The sequence below is a fragment of the Silurus aristotelis genome (genome assembly GCF_946808225.1).
Source record: "Silurus aristotelis genome assembly, chromosome: 22".
Classification (NCBI taxonomy): Eukaryota; Metazoa; Chordata; class Actinopteri; order Siluriformes; family Siluridae; genus Silurus; species Silurus aristotelis.
The window spans coordinates 12,901,610-12,913,906 of record NC_139595.1 but is presented as its reverse complement, the minus strand read 5'-3'; the positions used below and the strand labels follow the sequence as shown (position 1 = coordinate 12,913,906).

At 38.0% G+C, this 12,297-nt stretch overlaps 1 protein-coding gene across 3 annotated transcripts in view; it reads left to right on the top strand.

The window, feature by feature from the left end:
- Positions 1–12,297, top strand: part of efr3a (EFR3 homolog A) — an 83,344-nt gene that overhangs the window by 38,568 nt on the left and 32,479 nt on the right. For all 3 annotated transcript variants that reach the window (XM_083525653.1, XM_083525652.1, XM_083525651.1), the window contains one exon: positions 11,448–11,555. In XM_083525653.1, coding sequence (XP_083381779.1) covers positions 11,448–11,555 — 108 coding nt within the window. The remainder of the gene's footprint in view (positions 1–11,447; positions 11,556–12,297) is intronic.

The window sequence follows — 12,297 nt, the reverse complement described above, 5'->3', positions numbered from 1 at the left end:
TAATCCCGTTAATCGCTCTGGTTATGTTTCAAAACCGCCCGCGATAAACGAAAAACCGCGATTAACCGCCACCCCAAAAAATACTATTTTATATATACAGTACTGTATTAACATCTTACTTCATTTTATAATTAATCATTGCATTTTTAGTAATAAATGTCATTATTTCAACATAAAACTCCATAAAAACAATTTCCGATAAGTTTTCTGCTCTATCGTGCGGAGAGCAAGAGACCGAGAAAATCAGCCAAACTAATTAGTAATGTGGCAAATGCAATTCCGCGATAAAACGGGGGCGCCAGATTTGAACCACTGTAAAGCGGGGGGATTACTGCCCTTGTGGAAATTATGATTTGAAATTAATTTATTATGCCTCCTAATCCTAGATTAGGTGATTGTTATGCATCATACACACATTTGCTTTTACTTTTCAAGAGACGTATAGCCTTTTAAATAAGGGCCCAATGGCATTTTTTCATTCATTGCTATTGAAATCAAAACTTTTACTTACTTATGCATATGGTTGGTGGGTGTATCTTACAAATAATTAGGCTACTGTCATAACTAGAGGTCGACTGATGGATTTTACCGATAGCTAGGTTGGATTGTATTTGCAGACAAATTTTTGTAAACTGATTAATCCACCGATTAAAAAATTGGATGGCGGATAAAAAAAAATAAACATAACACATAAAATAGTACTGAACTTTATAAAAAAATAAACTACTGAATAATGAAAATGAAATGTGCTAAAGGAAATAAATATAATTATATTCATTAATAAATATAATGAATACATTATAAATAATAAATGTAATATAGTGCTCTCCGTGCAGCGCACAACCTCTCGTGTCAAAACAAACAGCATTAAAGAGTCACCTCTAGAGGCCGCTCTCTCGTAAAGACAGCGTACCGGATGCTGGAAAAACTATCGATATGGATTGTTGCCGATTCAACTATCTTTATTATCAAATGCAGATAGGATATGAGTAAAACATATTTGAAATAAAATCTTCGAAATATGCCTCTGGCATTGTTCAGTGGGCCGTTGCAAATGCTGGGGTGGCCCGTGTTGACAATTGGAGAAGGTCCTGACTGGTTCAAGCAGACATTAAATGCTACATTAATTCAGATAACCACTCTGTATAAACATCGTAAGCAGAAAAGCAGTGCAGGATGATCAAACATGTCAAACCTTGGGGTGAATAGGCTGGAAGAGCAGACGGTCACATTGGTAAAGGGTTCTAATTCTGTCTGCCAAGAACAGAACGCCAAATCTACAGGGGGAATGTAGGAATGTTTGCTTAATCCATTTTGTGCCTGTTAATACAATCATCATTTGAACACCACTGTTTATTTAAATATTGTTGAAGGTACATGCTTTCATGGTCAATATTTGCAGTCTTCTTATGGCTACAAAGCAAAAATAGTCGACTTAAACTGGTTTCATGAACGTTAAATCAACATGAAATGACAACTGGTGACATTAAACATGAGATCAGTGTTATTTATCGGCCTTCACAGTCAATGGATATGTCTATTATCAGTCCATTAAAAAACACTTTTGGGTATTAGTATATAAAAAAAAAAAAAAAGTTTTTTTTGTACTAATGTGACGGGTATTACAATTTTAATCTGGAACTAATGGGAGAAGTGTTACAGAGAAGTGTGCAGCTTTAAACAAGTAATAAATATAATCTTGTGTTTCTGTATATTCCTCAGGGAGCTCATTATGGAAACACTTATTGATGCACTTATGATGAAGAAATTTATATTTTTTATATTTTAATTAATTAATTATTTTATTTGTTTAATTAGGCCATTCAAAACTGCTTTGGGGCAGTGTCCATTGTTTGCTGTACAAATACTAAATAGGTAAATTTCATTTAACTGAATAGAATTAAATTAATAATAAGTTTCAATGTCAGTTGCTTGAACGCTTTAATGCAGGGGTGTCAAACTCAATTACACAGGGGTCCAAAACTCAAAGCACACTTTAGGTCACCGGCCGAACAGTGAATAACTTAAAATATTTTGCTCTCCATAAAAATATTTCCTGTCAAAATTATTAAAGTTAGAAATATGAACATGCTGCAAAAAACCCCTGAACAAATCAATACAAATTGCGCTTTTAAGTAAATGTTAAAATAACAACAAATCAAAACAATCAGATTTCTTTCCTCTTATGCCATTTTATAAAAAATAATCTTAAACTTTATATAACTTAAAATATTTTGCTCTCCATAAAAATATCTCGAGTAAGACACCAGACATCTCACAGCTTTATCATGCGGCTCTTCAGAAACTCTCCCTCAGTAAATAAGCGGCTGATGTGCCTCTGATCTCTGTTTTCACACCAGCTTCACTTTGTGATTTTGCTCTGGTGAAAAACGTCTGCTGAAATGTCAGATTCTTCTTTAACTCTTTTACTTTCTGTATCTTCTGCTCTGTATTCAGGTTTTTCAGCTTCTCCTGATGTTTTGTCTCGTAGTTCCGTCTGAGATTCAATTCCTTAATTACAGTCTTAATAGGCTCTGTTTTAATAGGCTCAGTTTTCAGAATCCACTTTTCTCTTCGCCATTGTGAGGGTCTTCACAATAACTTTACAATAGGGTTAAATAAGTAATAGGGTTCAGTAAGGCCGCTGAAGCTCTGCATTATGGGATGTGTAGTTTGTGTTATCAGCGCTTCATATCGCCAGGACATTAATAACAATAATAATAGATTTATATAAAATCATCTCGCGGGCCAGATGTAATTGTACATCGGGCCAGATGTGGCCCACAGGCCTCGAGTTTGACACGTGCTTTAATGTAACATAGTAATTTAAGGAATTTTCTTTCTACAAATTATTGACGTATTATGGCATAAGCTCAAGCTCTTGTTCTGAGTTTTTTTTTTTTTTAAGAAAAAAAAAAACGAACGGAAAAAACGAACAATCCTCAGATTGAGGCCACTGCAAAAACAGCATCTCTCTATGCAGCATTTGGGGAAAGTTAGCACATTCCCATCTTCACAGCAAACATGCAGTTTGCCAAAGACTTGAGTCACGCTTCATCCCCATGTCGAGTGACTCGTGCCATGACTCAGATTCGAGACGGAAGCCTCGTGAAGTAATCTGCGAAATAATACAAACAAAAACAGAACAGTGATCAGAGATATATTGCAATCAATGAACAGATCCACTTGTTTCTGATCATCTATGTGACGCGCAATACTGTATATCGCTCACGATATTTGGAGGCACCACAAAGTTGGAGGCACACAATTGTATAGGGTGTCTTTGAATACAGTATTATTAAATCTTTCCCATTACTTGAATTAGGAGACCCAAAGAAGCTTCAGCATGAAAATGCTCCAGCGCCCAAAGCCGGCTCATGAAGACACGGTTAATATGGTTTGGAGTGGAATACTGTAGACTTTACTAAAGCCTTGTCTTTAAATGAGCGCAAATTTCCATAGCCACACTCCAGAAATCTAGTGGAACATCTTCCCAGATGAGTGAAGGTTATTATAACAGTAAATTAAGTATAAATGTGAAAGGGGAATGTCTTCAAAAACACACAAATCTTATGGCCAGGTGTCCACAAATTTATGTGAAGCTCAATTGTAAGTTGAAGTACTTGAGAGGTTGGATTCATACGGTAGAAAGCCAAAAAGATGATTCATAGATGTGCTTTTATTTGGTGTAATAAAGATAAATAATCCGTATAGTGATCCAGATGTTTTCTGCACGTTTTTGCATGCCTTCATTCACTCATTCAGTAAAAATCGTGATTGCAGAACTATTGCTGTTAATTAAAACATACAGAAATGCTGCTTTGCTTGTAATGGACATGGGGTTATGATACATTTATTTTCAGCATTTGTGCTTGTGAACTCTACTGCCTCTGTAGTTTGATGGACAACCTCCAGTGTTCTCTAAGACTATGAATGTTCAAGGCTTTTACAAGTTATTCAATCTGCCCACAGTTTTGCATGCTTCCATGTTTGAGTTTTCCCTTCCGTGCTTCAGTTTTCTTTCAATCTTTATAAAGTTTGAAATAATTGAGTGTCTTGTTTATTTTTATACATCCATATCTGCCCATATTTGCACATTGTGTTGACTGGATCAACTTCTTTCTTCCTGTTCTTCAACTTGCAAGACATGAATGACTCATAGGCATACTCATACAGTCATTTTTCTCCTCTCTGTGTCCACACACACACACACACACACACACACACACACACACACACACACACACACACACACACACACATGCACTGTACATTTCCTTATTTTAGCATATGTTCATGTTCTTTTTATTTAGTTTTTTTCCTTTGGTTTTATATTTTTGTATTTTAGTTTTATTTATTCTTTTTTTTTTTTATTACCCCTGGCATTGTTGTGTATGTTTTCAAGTTTAATAATAATAAAAAATTCACTCAGAAGTGCGTAGCGGAGACAATAAACTAGACTATAAGCCGCTACTTTTTTCCCACTTTTTGAACCCCGCGGCTTAAACAACGAAGCGGCTTATTTATGGATTTTTCCTGGGTTTTTCCCTGTTTCACAAACTTCAAGCCAAAAAACTGAGCGACATAACATTAGACCAATGAAATGTCTGAACGGAAATGAAAAAACGCACTTCACCTGTGTTCTGAGCTGCAAGGCATCGGAAGAAAAACTTCCACCGGTGGCGCACGACGATGACAAAAGATAAACTTCCCAGAGAAATACAGTGGTACCTTGACCTATGAGTTTAATTCGTTCCGTGGTCGAGCTCGTATCGCTGTGCGTTCAGTCCTATTTAATTTAATGTTAATCAGGTTACTAAAACAGACTTTCTGATAATTCCAATATTTTGGTTTTGCTCGGGGGACAGACACAGTCTCAATATGGTGGATCCTGAGTGACGACTCTGTGCAGCTAGCAGACGGTCGGTTTAGCCTGTCTGTCTGCTCCCTGGCCTTGGCTCTAGACAGTCACTTGTTAACTAGTGCTGTTCTGAGACTATTACCTATACTACAAGAAATGAGAGCAGCACTTTTCCGGGTGGGATGGATACCGTCCCGCCCTAACAGGCCAGCCTTGCCCTCAAAAATGCTCCAATTATTAATGAAGCCCACATTATTTTTGGAGCACAACTCGGACATCCAGCAGTTCAGCGACCATAACCTGCTGTAGGCTACATCGCCACATCGCATTGGGATGGGGCCAGAGCATGTTACTGCATTTACACACCTCTATAATATTACTCTTCGTAACCTCTGACTGTCGAAGGCGTATATCATTAGCTCCTGTGTGAAAAACTATCTTAGAGAACCTGTGCTTTCCTAAGAATCTAAGCTGACCTGCTATGTCCGGCGCCCTGGCTCCCGGTATACACATAACCTGTGCTGCTGGTGCCCCTAAAGGTCTAGCTAATTTCACGTGCATCAGAATGGAGTCTCCTAAAACCAGAGCTCTTTTAGGTTTCTCAGCGGTTGCTTTACTGAGGAGAGCAAACCTGTTGGACATGCGAAGCGGAGAGGAATGGTGCTCCCGTGGGCGAGCCTTAGCGTTAGCTTTGGCTTTGCGAGTATGCCGCCGAGTCGTCACCCATTTGCCCCGCTGCGAGGGCTCTAATGCCGGAGTCGGGGGAATATTACCTTCACCTAGGGCATCCAGACTTTCCCCTGCAGAACCTGGACTGCTCTCACACTCACTACTTCTCTCTAGACTCTGGATGCGCTTCTCTAATGCTAAGATCTTCTCCGTCAAAGAGCAAACTAGCTTACACTTCTCACAGATAAAATTATCGCTAACAACGGAGAAAGACTGACTAAACATGTCACACTTCACACACTGAGTGAACTGGATGTTCGCCATAGTAGATAAATTAAGTACCTTAATGTGTTTACTGTAGGGTGTGTTCGTAGTTCTGGTGAATGTCCTTCGCTCACTGCTTTCAAACCCTCAAACAGGGAAAAAAGCGCTCTTCCAAAAGCAAAAATAGTCGAGACGGAGCCAACGGAAAGTAAAGGATGCAGCTGGAAAAGTAGCCACCTTTTGCTTTAATTACTGCTTTGCACACTCTTGGCATTCTCTTGATGAGCTTCAAGAGGTAGTCACCTAAAATGGTCTTCCAACAGTCTTGAAGGAGTTCCCCGAGAGATGCTTGGCACTTTTTGGCCCTTTTGCCTTCACTCTGCGGTCCAGCTCACCCCTAAACCATCTCGATTGGGTTCAGGTCCGGTGACTGTGGAGGCCAGATCACCTGGCGCAGCACCCCATCACTCTCCTTCTTGGTCAAATAGCCCTTGATGCCTTCAGTGTGACTCTACAATTTTCATAGTCATGAAAATAAAGAAAACTCTTTGAATGAGAAGGTGTGTCCAAACTTTTGGTCTGTACTGTATATCATCAGGACACCACACAGAACTTTTGCTATTAGAGTTGTAATGTGTATTTTCCGGTGGAGTTAATAATATATTTTTTTAATTCTGAGTAAAAAACGGACGTCGTGAATAAATGCGTGTTGCCTTGACGCTTTTAATTTTGCTCTTTTATATTTATTTATATTTTTCAATAAAAATGGTCAAACAGAAAGGCTTGCTACATTAATCGCGAGTTAATAAAATGAGTGCCCTTCAAACGCGTTTGCGCTAACGTGTTAATATTGACAGCCCTAATATATAATGTATATTGTTAATTTGCTTTGAATGGTTTTGAAAATGTCAGCTGAATTGAATTAGGTAGGTGGAAGCTCAGCGGTTAAGGAATTGGACTTTGAATCGGATGGTCATGGGTTCAAATACTAGCGCAACCAAACCATGAGTTGAGCAAAGCCCTTCAACCCTCACCTGGTCAGTTGTGAGTCACTCTAAATAAAGGAATCTGCCAAATGCTAAAAATGTTAATGAATTGCACAATTCAGATGTGTGTGTATATAGTTATATTAAAAAAAAAATCACCTCAGGATCATGTAGCCCTAATTGCACTAAACCTATTTTCTAATCTTGTCACACACTTATAAACACGTGAAATTAGGCATTGACTTCTGGAGTGTCTTCTGTCTGTTTGAAAAGTGATGGGTATATTAAATTCATGTAGGATTTGAAGTTGACTGTCAGGATCAATAGCATTATTTGCAGCACAGGTTAAATAGTTTTAGATAGATCCCTATAACCGTGGTTCATTCAAAGCAGTGCCTGAAATCCAAATGCACATTGGAAATTCTCAGTTCAGCTTCTTCCACTTCACCAGGAATAATGTGGTTGAACTTCTGACCGGAAGACGGTGCGGTTAAATCTCAAGGGCCCTTAAACAAGGCCCTTAACCCTAAACTGCTAAGTTGAATAAATGAGATAGTTGCAACTTGCTTTAATTAAGAGAATCTGCCAAATGCTATAAATAGAAATGGAACAAGTTTGGGTCTCCCAGTTCAAGTGGATGGAAAATGTAATGCTCTGAACTGCTCAGTTGTATAAATGTCAGAAATGTGTATGTAAATCAGATTTTCGGAACTGAAATCTGGTTGAGCTTTTCAGCCATGTTGTTTCTGAACAAAGTGACATAGGGGCAGGGTGATAGGGGTGTTGTGGGCGTGTCTAGCCGAACAGCCCAATGTAAACGCAAACAAGCTGTCCAAGCAAACTTTGTCAACCCCTATATTTAATTTTTCTATATTTTTCTAGGTTGCTTACTAGTAAGTAAAATGACCTTTGCAGATAAAGAGAGAGCAAGTCCCTGTCATATCCACATGGTTTAACTCTATTAGTGCTGAAATTTATGGCTGAGGAAAGAAATATGGAGAAGGCGAATATCAACAAATGTCTGAGCTGTAAATAGCACACAGAATATTATTGTACAATTCCAAAGTAGTGAACTTCCTGTCAAAGCCCCTCCTGATGGATGAGCATGCTCATTGCATTGATTTAAAGAGAGATATATATTATATCTATATATTATATATTAATATATAGATTAATATAATATATTATAGACAATATATTATTTTAATCTCTCTCTCTCTCTCTCTCTCTCTCTCTCTCTCTCTCTCTCTCTCTCTCTCTCTCTCTCTCTCTCTCTCTCTCTCTTATTTATATATATATATATATCATTAAACATTACTGATACGCCAAGTCTCAAATCAAGCACTTAAATCTTATAGTTATGAGGCACACATCCAGCAATTAAAATCGTCTGCGTGGAAACATAGCAAATGTTCCTTTTGGTGTCCTGATGATTGATTTATAGAATTTTAAACACCATAATTACTTTAAAACATTTACAATACATTACATTTACATTACAATTTTCTTCAAAAATTCTTCTCTATGTTGAATATGGTTTTACTAATAATAACCATACATTTCCATAAAGCATCCATATTTGCTCATGCCTATGTTGATTAGAGTATTAAAAATAAGAAAAGTATTCAGTTAGAATACAATTTAGGACAGATAAAAATGTGTGATTAAGTTGTGATTAATCACAATTAAAAATATTAATCTATTGCCACTATATATATAGTATCGCACAAAATTGAGTACACTAGTAGTCATTGTGCAGCTTGTATAGCAGTACGGATTTACTGTCCTCTAAAAATAACTCAACATTCAGCCATTATTTTCTAAATAGCTGGCAACAAAAGTGAGTACACCGTAAGTGATAACAGCTCTACGCTGTGTAATCGTGCAAAGCCACATGTCCTATTCATCATGTTCATGTTTTTGTCTGCTTGACAGGACCATACAGATCTGTGCATCTTGTATTAGAGCAGTTAATATTTGGTGCTTTGAGTACAATTCTCTTATACTGACCACTGGATGTTCAACATGGCACCTCATGGCAAAGATTCTCTGAGGTCTTTGCTCGTGCTGTGCTTCAGGTGCAGAAGCTGCTTCAGAAAACAGACGCATGAGTGCTGCAGCATTGCTTTAGAGGTTGTAGGAGCTGAAGGTCCGCTTGTCAGTGCTCAGACTATACACAGCACACTGCAACAAATCGGTTTGCATGGGTTTACGGTTGCTGTGGTGTAAACTGATTTAGACCTCACGTGTGAACTACTGGGAAAAAATTGTTTCCAAATGTGTTAATCATGGACAAGATACATTTTCATTTTATACAGTTTTGCACCATTGCATTAGACATATGGACCTTTTTCTATTCCATTAACTTGTTGTTTTTTTGTTGAGTAGTGTGTGTGTCGAGAACGCACATGTTTAGAATGCAGATGTGTTGCCAATAATGGTCCCATCTGTGTGCCTGTGCATAGGGAATGTGTGCAGTTTTTTTGTGTATGAAGACCTTTTGCTTCTGATGAAGGCACTGGAAGCTGATCAGCGGTATTGATCAGCCTCTATCAATTATGCACACATGTGGGATCCATCCATCCATCCATCCATCCATCCATCCATCCATTCATTGATCCATCCATCCATCTATCTGTGAGAGCAAGTGCTTGAATGTTGTTCGGATTTATCTGAAATGATCACTGTAACCAGCAGGCGAGCACATTAGATATTGGAATTAAAAGGCTCAAGGTCACAATAAGGTCAGGTGTTGGAAGGAGATGTTTCTGTTATGTTTGTTAGTCAAATATATTTCATACACAATCGTATTGAGGGCAGAGCTTTTTGTCTATCAGTCCATTTTTCCATCTGTCTGTTCATGAAGATGGATGAACTGATTCATAGTACTGAAGCGATTTGAACAGGCTCAAGGTCTCAGCAAGGTCAGTTGTCTAAAATAATGTTTCTTCAATAGCTTTCTTCTTGTTTGAAGTGTGTGGTGTGGGTCAGGCAGATATTAACTGGCATGGTGCACTAGCATGGCAGCATCTATATCAGTAAAATTAAATGAATATTTTTTTCTGAAAAGGACCATTTCCTATTTCCTACTGCTGCTTTATTACTGGTCTTTGGTTGGGATGCAGCATGTGTACAAAAGCTTGTTGGTTTTATCGTCTTTATTGCCTGCTAACACCGTTAGAATTCTGCTTTTTCAATATATTTCTAGTAATAAATATCTCTAGAAAAATGTTGTTTTGTACACAAAATAAATAGGAATAACATGTGTTTTGTAGATGTAGAAATCTGAAGAGACACAATACAGAGGAAAATGAAGGTGTGTGTTTGGGTTCTGGTGCTTGTAGCTGTGCACACCGACCAGCTTAAATGCGTCTGGTGTTACTAATTGCTTTCCATGAGCTAAATGTGAGCTGAATACCATCGACTGTGCGAGAGAACAACAGAGTAAAAGGACAAAAAAAAATAATAATGCACTCTGCCAAAATGTTTAAGACTCATAACCATACACTTTTGTCCATGTCTAGTGTGCAATTGGCTTTTTGTCATTTGAGAGACGTTGGATGGTTTCTCTGTATTTAGAAGCTCTTTCCCCAATGACCTCCTGTTAAATATAGACCGCTGCCGGCTCATGCATTTTGTATTTCACAGCCGGTACATCATCGATCCGTGAAGGGTTTGCGTGTACGCGTGTGCGCGTGTGCCATGTTTTTGTGTAGATTTATTGATAGAAAAACAAAATGTCAGTTATGACCTTGTAGAAACATTTTATTCTCCTTAACACTTTACACTTCTTAACCCTTTAATGCTTGCAGACCAATCATTCCAACACATTCCAGGTTAAACCGATCAACAAAATCTCATGATGACAATGATCGTCCAGTTTATTAGGAACATCCTTCAAGCACACTGTATTTCATCTTACAGATATTTTACAAATGGGATGTTTTTTTTTGTTACACTGTAGAGACTATTGGTGTGACAATCGCAGGAGACCAGCTCATGTGGTACCGACATCAAAATTTTAGGCCTTGAAAAGTCTTACTAGGTGTTCTAGGTCTTAAATAAATGAAAAAAAGGTCTTAATATTTTTATGTCTATGTAACACTACCTCTAATGTTCATTGTAATGCTCCCACAGCACTATAGAATGTTTGTGTGTTAGTTTTCGTGACTGTTGTAGTTCTTTCTTTTACTAGTCCAAATATAATTCACTGTATTACAGCTACAAATGAGTCCAACATTCAGATTGGCGCATATCTCTCTTGTATTGTACCACAGATTACATTTTTTGATAAAGGAGGGGGAGTGCAAGTTTAGCGATATTTGGCTTGACAAAATGTTATTTAGGGCCAGTTGCTAACAACTTATTTGTGTGTGTGTGTGTGTGTGTGTGTGTGTGTGTGTGTGTGTGTGTGTGTGTGTGTGTGTGTGTGTGTGTGTGTTTTTTTGTCGTGTTGTTGGTCTTGAATTTTATATCTAATGGTCTTAAAAAGTCTTAAATTTGACTATTTCTCTTTTTTGTATTATTTTTTTTTTATAGTGTTCATTTCAATAGACATTCAATGCATTTCTTGACCACAAAACCCATAAATGCGCTGATTCCTTTCTAACAAAGAGTCTTATATCCATTGTTCAGTATCTTAAAATTTCCCCTTTTCTCTGTCTCAGGAGTGGAGGAGAGGAGAACCCGGCGTCCCTGGCCGAGAGTTGCTTTCGGGAGTTGCTTGGTCGCGCTGCCTATGGAAACATGAACAACGCTGTTCGGCCCGTGCTGGTGTAAGTACAATTTCTACAGCAGCATCTAAACACCATCAAAGCACCACTGTAGAAAAAGCGCTATCGTGTGAGCTATTCAACCGTCTTCAGAAGTGTGGCTTTGGCATGTACGTTTCATTCACATGCTTGAGCATCCTAATCATTTCATCTCAAGTGGACTGTAGTAGAAAGCAAAAGCATGTTGTAGCGATTAGCATTTCAGTGTGCCGTCTCTTTCTGCCGTGACTCATAAATTCTCTTAATGGAGTAGACTGTAATGTCAGCGTCTGAGGTTAAACTGATATTCGCAGTGGATTTAAAACTTAATGACAGGCAGCAGGGGGATGGGGTGAACAGTTACAAGCAAAAACGTAACCTTGTGTAACCATCGACATAAATCAGCAACTCGATATTTATCATTTGCACCTGGTGGTTCACAGAGGCCTGACACTGTGACATTACCATTAAAAATACAGCAAATGGACAAACACACAGCCAGTGTAAAATCTCTGTCTTTTCTTTCAGGCCTTTCCATCAGATTTATGTGATGTGTAGTTTTGATGTTTACTGTTAGGAAATAAGTGTGAAGTGCTGGAAAAGTGCATGAATTTGTAATATGGTTTGTAGTGAAAAGAAAAAGATGGTGCACTTATTCCTTGTTTAGACTTAGTAACTTTAGTAACCAGATGTATAGTATATATATTCATGGGCTACTAACAGCTTCTACAGAGTCTGAACATTATAGCAAACAAATCCAGATAGC